At 36.9% G+C, this 14,568-nt stretch overlaps 1 protein-coding gene across 1 annotated transcript; it reads right to left on the reverse strand.

Annotated features, from left to right (window-relative positions):
* Positions 1 to 1,641: 1,641 nt before the first annotated feature.
* On the reverse strand, positions 1,642 to 13,608 carry yipf5 (Yip1 domain family, member 5). Its single transcript, XM_052587788.1, has 6 exons — positions 13,462 to 13,608; positions 12,769 to 12,888; positions 11,608 to 11,783; positions 4,721 to 4,866; positions 4,415 to 4,596; positions 1,642 to 2,907 (listed from the first exon to the last, which is right to left on the reverse strand). The coding sequence occupies exons 2-6, from the start codon at positions 12,876 to 12,878 to the stop codon at positions 2,745 to 2,747; spliced, it is 777 nt and encodes a 258-aa protein (XP_052443748.1). The 5' UTR covers positions 12,879 to 12,888; positions 13,462 to 13,608; the 3' UTR covers positions 1,642 to 2,744.
* Between the last annotated feature and the right edge of the window lie 960 nt (positions 13,609 to 14,568).

Raw genomic sequence — 14,568 nt, forward strand, 5'->3', positions numbered from 1 at the left:
TTCAATATCAATGGTTCCACACAAACCAGCGCTGTCAATAATAGGAGAGACAACAACAGCTTCACTACACAGCTCTTTGCAGCAACTTTTGGGAAACATTACAGCATATTATCATGCACTGATTGTTTCTTCGATGACATTTACTATATAATTTTATTCTGGTGTGATGGAGCTGGAAACTTTAATATATTTTTCTTGTAGCTATTTAACCTTTCAGGAATTCCTTACTTAGGTATAATGTGACCATATACCCTATTTTTTTTTTTTTTTATTTAGTTCATTAATATTTATTTAATATTTTTTAGGAAATCTTTTGGTACTAAATACTATTTGTGCAATAATTATGGTCTATTAATGACCACTTAAAATATATACATTTTCTAATATTTCTATCACTTATATTGTAATTTGTGTTGGGTTTAATAAGATTAAAATAGAATAAATCGTTTTAAATGTCAATGCAATGAGGCAAATTTGAGTCATTTTGTGGCCAAAAAATAATAATAATAATTTGGAATGCCATGTTCTAGGTACCTGTATGGCTTTCATGTATCGATTTCTCAAAAGACTATTGCAGCTCAAACCTTCTTTTTAAGTTTTGCATTTGAATTCATATTTAGACATGATTAAACACTGCTCCGGGTGTGTGTTCACTTCTTACTGCTGTGTGTGTGTGTGTGTGTGTGTGTGTGTGTGCTCTTTGATGGGTTAAATGCAGAGCACCAAGAGTATCATACTTTCACTTTCTTTCAAAATCGGTGATTATCATTATGATTGACAGACGTCAAGATCCCTGATTTCTCTTATGAATGCTGAACAGATAATACTAGCATTTGGCACATATCTTGATTAAGAGACTGGATCACGTCAAAGCTGAATGACTAAAGGCTCGTCTGTGAGGTTTTTCTGCATCTCACTGTGGATATTCACAGAGGTGGGGCGGTTTATAAATCTGGACTGCTCACTGAAAGTTGTGTATCACTATTGTGCCCCGCAGAAAAATAAAATAAAAAATCTGTTGATTTGGATAAAAACAAAACTGAAAACATTCCTACATGTCACTGCAGTATCTGCCTTTGAGATATATTTTCCTCTCGAACTAGATGGGCTTACCTTGTGCAACCTCGGCTGGCGATAGAATCGATTTAAGCTGTGATACCCTGCCAAAATACAGAAGAACGACTCAACACTGCCACCAGCTGTCTAACAGATGGACTGAGCTGGTTTTTCAAGAGAGACTTCGGTCTCTCCAGAGCAAAAGTGGGCGTTTATCACCTTGTTGGTGTTTTCAAACTGCTGGGTGTTTCTAAACCATGCAATCTAAATGACCCCCCTTACCGAACCCCACCCCTAAACTTCAACCAATCAGGTATCATGGTGTAGAAACACCCTGATCTGGTAACTCCCATTACTTTCCTGCAGAGACCTATGCTTGTTTCAAGAGGAAACGATTCGTCAGACTGGCAGGAAGACGTCTGTGACATCAGCTGGAATTTCCTTCCAGCTATTTGGACTTAGTGTAAATAGCATGTATCGCTAAGAAAATATTCTCTTTTCTCTTAGTGTAAATAGACTCTATCGCGCAATATCCATATTTATACAACGTCTTCTTACATAAAGGATGATGAGTGTACATCTACATAATTTTGAAACAAAACTTGCATTTTTATTGAATTCAAACAGTCTGTGAAACAGCACAAGTGTAACACCCGATCAGTTGGTCACAGATTTTCCACAAGACAGCATTGATATAAACTTTTGCACTCTTCTGGATATACAAAACAGTTACATTGTATATAAATATGCCCATCTATCTGAGAGGACAGTCATGGCTCCTTAAATGAACAAAAAGCCCATACATACAGTCCACACAGGTCAGAAAGATTTATTCTGGAAAGTTTACTGTTTTTAGAACGGTTTTAAATAAAGCTTGGCTCTGCCTCATGCATTTCAGGATACATGTGTGAAACCTAAAATATCAGAAATAAAATTAAAAAAAAAAATTCAGTCATGACGTATAACTTTTAATCGCTTTTTCATTAACGTTAGAGGTTATACAGGTTTGAAACTAAATGAGAGTGAGTGAATAAATGAAAGCATTTTTCGTTTGGTCTAAAATACTCTAAAGCGGCTTGCAAAAGATGCACAAAAGTGTGAGTTTTGTATCATTTCATTTAATTCGCCTAGTACATGATGGGAATAGTGTGAACATGTAGGCACTCTTACTGACCCCAAGTGTATGAATGAATACAGACCGAACAAATCAACAGCAATTCAGGAATGTACAGAAAAACTCTTTCTAGCGAACTTTGCAAAGAACGTTCTGGAGTGAGATGCTTGGAACACAAAAGCTTTAAAGATGTTGTGTAGGAGAGGTGTACTTTTTGCAATGATTACACATTCTTCTCTTCAATAAACACACTTCATTTTCTGGCTCTGCTAGAGAATACTATTTCGGAAAAGAACAATAGAATGCGGTGAACGCATTAAACAACAAGAACGAGTTTTAACCTGCATTATGTAAGCAAAAGCATTTCTCAGAGTAGGTGGGCAGGTAAAAATAGAAAAAAAAGATAGCAGGATAAATTAATGGCACATTCTCTCAGAACATGATAAACACTGGAAACACTCAGCAAGAGGGAGTGTGGTGTGGTGGCGGTCACAAAAGCAGTTCTCAAATAAAAGGACACGAGTGCGTGTTGTGTATTGTTGTGTCATTTTGTCCATTAAAAGAGGTTGAGAGTTCAAAAAACAGAGATGAGGGCGAAGACTCCGTACAGCAGGGCGCAGGGGTACGCCACCAGCAGCTGCTGCCCCTCCATGGCCAGAGCAGAGATGAAGATCTTAGATGCCGAAAAACTGCACCAACCAATGATGGCAGCTGTTAAAATGATACCCAACATGCCCCTGAAAGACACCGGGAAACACTGGTTTAGCAAGGTGTATTTGATCAACTAGCTCAAGCTTTAAAATGATGGAACTGCAATATATATTCATATATATTATAGGATTATTAACTCATATTAAATACATTTTATGCATTAAAACACACCACCAGTCAAAAGTATGGAATTAAGACTTTGAATGTTTCTGAAAGAAGTACTCAAGGCTGCATTTAAGCAAAAAAAACTATAAAACAGTAATATTTCAATAATATTTAAATCATTCTAAAATGCTGAAAACAGTTTTAGCTTCTTAATATTTTTAATGAAGCCATTCAGTAAAATACAGAAGTTAGCTGTATGAGTAAAAAAGACACCTTTTATTCAGCAAAGAAACACAACCATTGATAATATTGAAAAGAGGAACATTGATGATAATCAATATTACGGATTCAACATCAACAATAAGAAATATTATTAATAACTGTGCACCAATATTAATCTATGATAACTGGGCACCAAAACAACATACTGGAGTGATTTCTAATTGCTGCTGAAAATTCAGCTTTGCCATCACAGGAATACATTACATTTTAAAACATAATAAAAGTGAAAACTGTTCCTTTCTTTGTTAATAAAATCTTACAATATTACTGTTTTTGCTGTATCTTTGATTAAATGATTAGATATTGAAAGATACTTCTTTCAAAACCATTCAAAATAAATCAGAATTATTCCAAACTTGTGATTAGTAGTGTAGTTGTAAATTAGTTATACTATCATATTTTTACATATAAAAACAATATTCAGTCCCTCCAGAAAAACACAGATTTTTTTTGTGATTGTTGCGGGCAAAAATCCTTGATTCTGCGGTTTGATGAAAAAGAGAAAAAAAGGTGATTCCCCCAACACCTTTTTCTCACTAGGCTACTACCTTAATGTAAAGAGTAATTTCGTATTACTTCCTATGATAAGCGAGCATACTAAATCACAGAATATTTAAGTTGCAATCTCTTACTGCAACGCAAATTATTTTACATACTACTAATATAATTACAACTGTAAGTTTTTTGTACTGTTCTGTAACAAAAAAGTGCAATCTTACAACTGTAAAGTTGCATCAACTTCTGAATGAAACAACAACAGTGTTAGTAGTCTAGTGAGAAGGGGGTGTTGAGGAAATCACCTTTTTTTCTCTATTTCATCAAACCGCAGTTTTCGCAAGTTCTTTCGTTTTTTTTTTTTTTTGCGCTTATATTTGTTGGCAAATAAGAATGATTTGCGTGTTTCAAGTTTCACCCTGGTTTCACCGCAGGGTTTGCTGATTAGGGCCTTTGGCTGATTATGCATTAAATCAGGCGATCGCATAATCGCGTTTTTCTGGAAGGACTGAATATTTAAAAACAACAACAAATAACTAGTTTTACACATTCTATCTGAATTTGATGTTATGGTGATCTTTAACAGAAAGATTAGGTATTTAAATATTAAATGTATTAATTAAAAGAATTAGGTTGTAACTGTTGACTTACTGCAAGGAAAAGAGGACCCCGAAACTGGACAGGATGATCATGGGCAGCAGGCAGTAACCGAGGACACTAGCCACACAGCCGAACGAGACCCCCGTCATGCTCATGAGGTTGAGCAGGCAGTACATGCCGAGGCACCCGATGGCACTGATACCATACACGTAACCGAACTGGATCTTCCCAGTCTAAAAACGAGAGAGAAAAACATCTGTTTAACCCATTTAACTGTCCGTGTTCTATCATTTACCATTCAACTAGAATTTAAAATCTATGGAAAAGTTGATCCGTGACAAAACAGACATGTCTTACCAAGAGTAACGTTGCCCCAAAGGCCAGACAGAAAACCATGGGCCCAGCCAGGTCAGTTTCGTTCATTATACTGCCATCTGCTGCCTTCAGCGGGTGCAGCACAGTCAGAGTCTTCTGCCAGATGTGGTCAAAATTGATCCCCAGCTCTGGAAATGGAAAATACATTGTCACTTTTTCTGAAGAATAAGTAGTGGATGCCCTGCACAACTAAACACGGTGCAGGACTTCCCAAATGGGGTTTATGAGCTGATGGACAGCCACACATTAAATGTAAAATTAAAATAAACTGAGCTTCAATCGCAAATAAATCTCAAACTGCAATATGGCTTACGGTCATTATTTAAATCGCCAAAGGTTGATTTAATGTGGTACGTTGCACATGTCGGAGTGAAGAGTGGCACGGTGTTAATTTATATAGGACCCACATAGACCACAGTTTCCACTCACCATTTATTCAAGCCAGTCAGATAACACTGCACTGTTCCTACACCAAACAATTACAAGTCCTGACCTGAATAAATTTGCTTGGTCATCTGAATTGGTTAAATAATGGAATACAGATCCAGAAAAAAAAGTAGAGTATTTTAAAGTACATTAAGCCAAGTAAGCAGTATTATATTATTAATATTACTATTGGGCCTGACCGATATACCGTTTTGCCAATTTTATGAGCTGATATGAGCCTGTCACTGACATATCGGTATCAGAGTATATGCCGCAGATATATATATATTTTTTTTACATAACATAATGCAGATACAATGCTTGAAATGATGTAATTACTTAAGTTTGTCCAACAGAGCACGCTCCATTGTGCTCCTTCTGGCGAACTGGATGAAATGCTTTAAAGCTGTTTTGGGAGTTAAATTTACGGTCCGGTGCCGACCGATCCCAGCAGACGGTGGCATACGAGGGGGCTCCTCAAGCTGAAGGGAACCCCAAAATTTGGTGGAGATCCGCCATCGCTTTCGGGAGATAGTGACACCACTCTTTCACTTCAGTAAGGCGGTCTCTTGTTCAGGCTGCAGTATTCAACTGTTGTCTTATTCGACTCTAAGTGCCCTTCGAAGTGGACTGACTTTACATGAAATTCTGCCATGATACCAGTGCCAAGAGAATGTACACGTTACATTTCAAAGGGCATTAAAGTGCGCTTGATGTGAATTTGTATTGTATTGTATTTACAGACGTATATTATGTCACAGTTTATACTTCTCTAGTAAGTTTCGTCTGTGTGTGAAGACAAATCCATAAATCCGTTAATAACGGTCCCGAAGTAAAAAACTTAATTGGAATAAAGTTGAATGGAATTTAATTAAAGTTAAATAAACTTCAACTTTACGGTTCAGTGCATTGATGTCAGACTCATTTCGGATAATAAAGTTTGTTAAATTGTTAAATGCCCTGCCTCAATTACATATCTATGTCACGTCATTATAAGTGTTTGATCGCCAAATTTGACTGATCGTTGCAAGAAATGTGTTTGTGTATATATTCTGTTTATGTATATACAGCATTCTATATATAGTTCAAGTCAAATGTTTGGACACACAAATGGGAAAGTGTCCAAACTTTTGACTGGTACTGTACAATAATATTCTGTAGCTACACAAAGAATATTGGCCGATATATTGATATCAGCCTTTATTACTCCCTAATATTGATATCGGCATCAGTGCCCCAAAAATGCTACAACTCTGAAAATGCTAGATAAACACCACTTTATATTTCTGTTATGGATCGCTCATCGCGTTCTAAGCTGCCAACAGACAGTGAAGCCGCTTCTATATTATAGATCAGTGGTTAGCAGTAGTAGGAGGGTGATGCTTGAAATCATTGTTCTTCCATTGTTAACCATGGTGACCTGCAAAGAAACGCATGCAGCCATCATTGCGTTGCATAAAAATGGCTTCACAGGCAAGGATATTGTGGCTACTAAGATTGCACCTAAATCAACAATTTATAGGATCATCAAGAACTTCAAGGAAAGAGGTTCAGTTCTTGTAAAGAAGGCTTCAGGGCGTGAGTCAGCTTCTTTTAATATTTTAACAGAAGCAATTTGCAAATGCATACAGCGATGTACAAAATAAAGCCAGCCAGAGCAGTGTGTGACGCTTGCAAAACTCATTTTATTTATTTGCTAATTTAATTACTTTTTTAAACTCCAAACATATATCTGTGACTCTCATTTTATTTATTTGTGAATTGTGCATGGTAATCGGTTTATCTGAAACAAATCGTCTCACATCTAATAAAAATATATATGAGTTTTTGTTTTATTCTTTTCCCACTACATGCTTCACTACATTTTATGATAATAAGTGATGTTAATAGTGATAACAGTGTGAGCACCACTTATAAGGCAGAAGATTGGAATAATAGGGCAGAATTGAAGTTGAAGTCTAATGCACAGCATGATAAATGCTCGTTCGATACTGGATGACAACAGCGGCCAGCAGTAATCGGTTAAGTGGCTTTCTCTGTGTCTCTCTGACTGATGACTGCTGGTCCATTTTAAGCACAGCTCTAAAGAACTAGGGCAAGGCAGTTTCACAAGGACTACTTAACTTTAGTATGCAAGGACACAGATGTGGTTTGTAGTGAACACAGCCCCGAGTGTCACTTTTAATATTTAAAGCAATGAGTCATTCTCAAAGTTTTGGCTTTGGGATTTAAAAGACAATGCATTATTGATTTCTCGGTAAACACAAATAAATTCACCCCTGGGAATCACAACAGTCTGACTAAGAGAAGGAAATCTCCGAAAATTATTTTATACATTATTTATAGGGCTGAGTGTCAAATTTAACATCACTAATTTTATTAATGCGTGATTAACAGTGCGCATTTTCTGTTTGACCCATTGCTTAGCCCATGGGTGGAGAAATGTAGATGCTAACAGTGATGAAAACTGAGCGATGTAGTCACTAGATTCAATTACTTTTTCAAAAAGTGCCTAGAAACAATACATAACAGTCTCAGCCTCAGACATCATGCCCACGGACCGTTGGCTAAACGTCTATTGCAAATGGGACAAAAAAAGTGGAAACACTTCAGGAGTGTTGAAGTCGTCATCAGATTTCCAGGAAACGTGTGTGTTTTTAGAAACAAAGATGCCGTGGTGCCAAACCCCCCCAAAGAAAGAAGAAAGCCATAGTGTTTACAACTGTGACAACAAGTGCTTATCAGGATCAACTAAACACTGGAGTTTAAAAAGTATGTGAAATATTTAAATTTCACGGCATAGAATCTTTAAAATACATCAGCGTTTTACACTGGATTGTTATTGTGGTGACATTTCCACGCCCTGAAACTAAACTAAATTTGATCGGTTGTTTGACATGTCAGTCAAACGGTCTCATGGCCGGGACTTGACCAATGAAAGCTGCCATGACTACGCGAGACTACATAACACATAATTAGACAAACCCAATAGTTCCTGAGACTCGCCAGTACTGCCACATGAGGTTTTGTGTCTGCTCTGTTCTGCAAGCGGCTGAGAGGAGCAGAGCTTTTAGTTAAACCAGATAGTATGTTGCTTATGTTGTCTTAACGGGTCGCGTTTCAGTCACTATTTCATATAATTTTGGTTGTCTGACAAAAAAAACAGTAACATAAGAATGAAAATTAAAATTTGAGAATTTGGCTTCATCAAATTACAGTATGTGAGCACAGAGAAGCAAACAAATGTAATAATAAATAATAAATGTGCATTTTGCATGTTCAGAAGTGAGCTGCCCTGTCCTGCAAATAATGTAAACAGACTTGTGTAAATTAATTGCTCAGTGCAAAGAAAGAGAAGTAATGGGAAACTGCTATTTATGTTTTTTTTTCATGCATCTAATAGAAATGAACAAGAAAAACATCTATGACCTTTGAAACATGTCTAGTCTTCATGCATTAACTGTGGTTTCACTAATAATAAACATACATATGCATAAAGCGTCCATATTTGTACATGCCCATGTTGATTAGAGTTTTAAAATATTAATTTAAAGGTACATTTAGAACAGATAAAAATGTGCGATTAAATCGCAATTAAATGTTTTAAACTGATCGACAGCGCTAATTTGTAAAGAAGAAAAAAAAAGTTTACATTTTAATATTTTTTTTCAAAAGTGCATGGATGGATTGGGATCATTTATAATAAAACATTTAGATTTTTTTTTTTTTTTTTTTCATTTTGTAAAAAGTAAAAACAAATAAAAAATCAATTTCATGCCAAATTAATATTTGGCAATATTATTGACTTAATTGTACAGACACTTTTGGATGAGAGCTGAACTGAGCTGGATGAGCTACTTCACAGATTATTCAACTAAACGGAATCAACTGTTCACTGTTTGCTTTAAGCAGAATTTAATTTTAATAAAATTAGGTATAAAATCTCTTTATTTTAATGTTTGCAATGTGCATTTTATAGTCTTTACACAGCAGCTTGGCCCCTTAAATATTTAAAAACCAGCTAATTTCAGGAAGCTGACATCACATCTGATCATCATGTAGGTAACCAGCAGTGTAAGAAAAGCTCAAAACGTTCGGTTTGATTGTTTGATTTTAGTAGAAAGTAAACGTCTTATATTTCTCTGTTTACACTCCACTTCATCTGCCAGTGAATTCAATGTTCTTATCAGGGGCCTGTACCATGATGGTAGCTGAACAAATTCAGAGTTACAGGATTAGTTTTGAGTTGACAAAACCAAACCTCTCCAATCCGGCTTTGTTGGTACCATGATGCTGTTCATCAACTTTCTTTGTCAATTCAGGCTTTGATCCGATCCGATCCAATTCAGGCTGAGTTTGTGGAGCGCGTGCACATGAATGTGTGACATCACTGGCGAACAGCCAATCACGAGCCTTGGAATACATAGCAAGTTTGATTTACTTCTCACGAGAGATCCAGCAAGATTCAAAACTAAAGTTTAAAGGTTTTGCTAAAGGTTAAGAGATTGAAGAATATGACAAATGTAAATGTCATATGAAAAATGAAGGAGGACTAATAAAATAAATGATCTTGCTCCATCAGTGTAGTCACAAGTGGAACTTGTTAACTTAGTTTATACATCTGAAAATATATAGTGATAGAGACTATAAAGATAATTTGTAATTTTTAAAATAGTTCAATCTTTTGATACTACAGCTTATTTATATTACATGATCTGTATACATTAATATTTATTTAAAATAATTTATAATAACTGTTAAACTAAAATTGCTTGTGTGTACGAGATAAATAATAATATGAATCACAATAATTATATAAATCATAAAATGACTCCGTTATTATCATTAAAGCCAGACTTCTATTTTTTTTTTTTTTTAAGCATAAGTGACCTTTAATTTGGAGCAAGATAAACTGGAGTGACTTTGTGTCGACATGTGTCACTTCTCTCATATCTGAATGGTTCACCTTCAGTTTGAGATCTCTAACCCAGAACATAACCTGCCCCGGAGCAGATTAGCCGTGCAGCGTAAGATACCATGGCAACGAATACCGATTAAAGCCGAGCTACTTTCATAGTACCTAAAACCCAGGGTTGGCGGAAACTAATCTGAAACATAGCTGGCTAGCCACCTAATCCAGCTTCATGGTACAGGCCCCAGATCTCCATTCGGCATGTTTCCAAACATAACACGCTTCCACCAATCCCCGTCTAGAAGCAATGATTGATGGAGGGTGGGCGTGGTCAGTTCAGAATGCATTTTCAATGCCACACTGAAATTTGCTACAAACATCCCACGGCGTCATGATGAAAATCCAATCTAAAATGTCCTAATTGTTACTCTAAATGCATTTAGGAAAAATAGCATTTAAATTATCATTTTGCTACAATGTGTGCTTGGGCATGTTGCACATATCAAATCAATTTGGGTTATACAGTGTCATTTTAATTTTGCAATTTATAAAGCGTTAAAATTAGTATGCAATTTACATATTAAGACTACAGATATGGCAAATGTAAGTTATAATTTCATTTTCCTTTTGCACCAAACCTTGCTCATATGGGCAATGGAAAAAAAAAAAAAAAATACAGAAATACATTGCCTTTTGAATATTGTTTTATTCGCACCAACATTATTTGATTTTAACATTTTGGAATAATATTTATATAGCATACTTTTATTTGGTCTCACTGGTAAAGACCTTTTTTTAAATTTAAAACCAAATTTAAAAACTAAAATACTGAATGCTGATTAATAAACATCTTATTGAATGCGTGTTGATTGTAGAACTATGCAGTTATTGCCTTTAATTTCACATGGTCACAGTTCATCTTTAAATTTAAGGCCAGTTCTCTGTAGTTTCAACCCAATTCAACAACAAAAGCTTAAGGCTGATGTCTGTACCATCTAGGTTTGTACTGAATGTAGGCTCCTTATTGTCCAGTTACTGCTGTTTATTTCAGATTGGTATGGTTATTGTTTTCAATAGCCAAAAGCCAGTTTGGCCTATTAAATACCAAATAAACATCTTGTTTATGCGCATTTTTCTTTCTTTTTGCTTAAAGATTAAAAAAATAATAAATCGGAAATCAGTATCATAATCGGCCAGGTTGCTTGTAAAAAAAATCGGTATCGGCCATGAAAAAATCACGATTGTGCATCCCTATTTTTCATTTTCTCTCTTCTTCAGCCCTTTGCATTCCCCGTAGTTAGCTCCCTGTCACCTGACACCTGAAAGCGGTGACTGAGTGATTGACAGCTAATATTAACCAATCTAAAGCCTGCATTAAATTTAAGAATGTAAAGATACAAGTTCTGTAACTTTTTTTTTTTTAAAGAATGGCAGACAGGTCACCGTATCAGCACACACAAGGCACATAACTGTATAAAGCACTATATGAATAAAGGGGACTCGACGCCTTCAAGCTTAGTCTCTCACTTACCCTCCAGCAACGGGGGCTCATCCTCAAAGCTGCTACTGTACATGGACTGGGTGGAGGCTGGCGTAAAGGCTGGCGTGGGCTGGAAGATCTGCCCTGTGTACGGCTGCTGGGGCGGTATCATTCCCGGAGCCGCCGAGTAGCCCATTGGCTGCGAGTAGTCGTACTGTCCATACGGTCTATCAGATGCAACAATAGATAGAGTCATGTTTAGATGACAGACATGATTACAAAATCTAAAGACCCAAATAAGTCTTGTCAATTTACTACAAATGTGAAATGAGAACTAGGGCTGTGCAAAAAATCGAATGCGATTTTCATGCGCTTCTCGTCAGGAAAGGCGCTCCTGTAATTAGAGGTACATCTCCAGATCAGGGTTGCCAGGTTTTCAAAACGAATCCTGCCCACTAGCTTCTCAAAACTAGCCTAATCGCGTTTCCAGGTGGTTCCTCGATAAAAAATTGTGTCCCGGGGTTAAAATACAAATTTTTTGGCAGGTTTGCTTTGGTAAAATTCACATTTTAGTGGCTAAACATCAAGTTACTGGTATTGGGGTCGATTCAACCCGCGGACATGAAAAACAACCGCAGACTTGGGCTAGTTTTGAGAAGTAATTGACAATCCTGATCTGAACGCACGCGTTGGAGATGTACTACTAATCACAGGAGTGCCTTTACTGACAAGATGCGCCTGAAAATCGTTTTCGATTTTTTGCACAGCCCTAATGAGAACACCATTACTTTGTGAATAACATAAATTTGCATGCATTATATGCTCTGCTGATTACCTTCTAGAATGCTGTATAATATATTATCAGCCCAAAATATATTTAAAGATGGATATACAGAACATCATTAGAGTACACTCATGTAAAAAGCAATATGTACTGTACTTTATAGCAAATCATGGCTGGCTGAGTGATTGTTTATATAGTCACAAAATGAATCTATATTGTTGCACAGCTCTGTATAAAGATGGACAAGTATTTCCAGCTTATATACTTATGAATGCATGAAGATAATAAGATATTATAAACTTTAACATCATGGCTTGTCTGTAAAGAAGCTCTGAAACAACATGCATTGTGAAAAATGCTATACATATAAAACTGTCTTAGTGCCATGTATTAATAACATTAGGTGTTTGTGCAAGGCTCAGGCCTACTTGCTGTACGGGTCATCTGTGTTGCTGTATCCATGTCCTCCTTGGTTCTGATCATCCACACTGTAACTAGACTGATAAAAGTCTGTGTTGAAGTTGTCAAACCCTGACATTGCAAGCAGCCTGGAAGACATTCAGCAGAGAAATCAGTCAGCAGTGGACATTCAATATTACTAAAACTGACTCGTATAACAGTATGAAAGCCAAGTGACCAATGAGTGAAAATCTGCTGGAGATATTAAAGCCAGCTATGTTATTTAGACAAAAGTGTACCATGGTAAAGAGACCATGACACTGGAGGCTTACATGTACAAAAAGGGACCTGCTATGGCACTGCATCAATGTACAATAATACTGCCATATTAAAACAAAGATATTACAACAGTGTATGTACAAAGAAACATGATAAGGAACACTAGCGTTATATATTAAAGATAAAGTTGTATGTTAGCTAAAAGCAACGCCGCACTCATTTTGTCTTTGCCATATTTGCAGAAGTCACACATGTTTGAAGTGGTTTTAGCAGTAATGTTTGTTTTGTTTGTGTTCAGTTTGCACAGCTCCACTAAAACACTGCAACGACGCATTCCGTCACTGTCAGCATCATTCAAGCACTGCCGTACACACATCTTCAAATACACGACACAGCTCAAATATGAACATCTAATAAAATCGATTCTGAAGATTTACTCACACCGTTAATCGCCCAGGACTCCGCCAACGCCGCTAGCTACGTGTCAAGAAAGAAACAGCAGCAGAACTTCCGGGTCATGGGGAGGATGACGTCACTCCGCTAGTTTAGGCTGCAGAAAACTGACGTGCGTCCTCTACGGGAGGATGCGCTCACTACATACAGTTTATTATATTCTCAACCATTTTGTCCAACACCACACCACAGTATATAAACTAGTGTCTTTCTGCTGTAATTTCTGCTTAAAATATTTAAGCATGTTTTATTGTGCAGCCTAATTCCAGAAATTTCAAGAACTATGTTCCTGTGATTCTACTCTAAGTTGGTTTTAGAGTTTGATTGTTTTAATAGGCTAGGCCTATATTAAAAATAATAGTATCAAATCGTATAATTATAAAACAATACGGAGAACAATTGTGGGGGGAAATAACGTGTTCATTTGTTCTAAAGCCAGATCTATTCAAAATGCTTTTCGTGAATGCATTTAACAGTATTGCTAATATAATAATTAGAATGAGTAATTCCTCAATTCTTAAGCCAATATAGTTCAATATAGCAGGTTATGTGACATACCCGGTTATGTTTGAGGATAAGCAAATGGATAATCTCAGTTCCCTTTCAATACTTCACTCGTACTGCGTCGAAGACGCATATGGGAAAAACCCCCTTTTTCTCCTGAACTGAAGCCTTATTCAATCACGCAGTGAAACTGCACAGCCATTGGATCGTGCAGTGCTATTAAAACAAACCAATGGCTTGGCAGCGGTGCTGCACGAACCTATGGCAGCGAAGCCCGCCAAAGCCCGCCAATATGGGCGGGGAATCTGGCTATATATTGGCCGCTTCGCCACAGGAATTCAGATTATTTCTCCTTCAGCGACGACGTCACATCGCTTCGCTGATCTCCGCTGAACTGCTCGCCGTTGACACGCCTCGCACTGGAACGCGACTGCCGGTCCCCACCGCAGATTCATCGCTTCCCTGCGGCCATCCGGTGAGATATATTGAAAGAGCAAATTTCTCTAAAAGAGCCTTTTTCTACGGCGTTGTTGCAAATGCCGTCTCGTCATTGCAGCTCGTGCAGAGCCCCTCTGCACGCTGATGACGGGCAC

This window comes from Carassius gibelio, chromosome B21, assembly GCF_023724105.1.
Source record: "Carassius gibelio isolate Cgi1373 ecotype wild population from Czech Republic chromosome B21, carGib1.2-hapl.c, whole genome shotgun sequence".
NCBI classification, from domain to species: domain Eukaryota; kingdom Metazoa; phylum Chordata; class Actinopteri; order Cypriniformes; family Cyprinidae; genus Carassius; species Carassius gibelio.

Bases quoted from the DNA above. Each gene is read 5' to 3' on its own strand.
- yipf5 (XM_052587788.1), bottom strand. From the start codon at position 12,878: ATGTCAGGGTTTGACAACTTCAACACAGACTTTTATCAGTCTAGTTAC. The intron at 11,784-12,768 runs GTAGGCCTGAGC...TGCATCTGATAG, and splicing joins ACAGATGACCCGTACAGCAA to ACCGTATGGACAGTACGACT. The intron at 4,597-4,720 runs GTAAGACATGTC...TCTCGTTTTTAG, and splicing joins TTGGGGCAACGTTACTCTTG to ACTGGGAAGATCCAGTTCGG.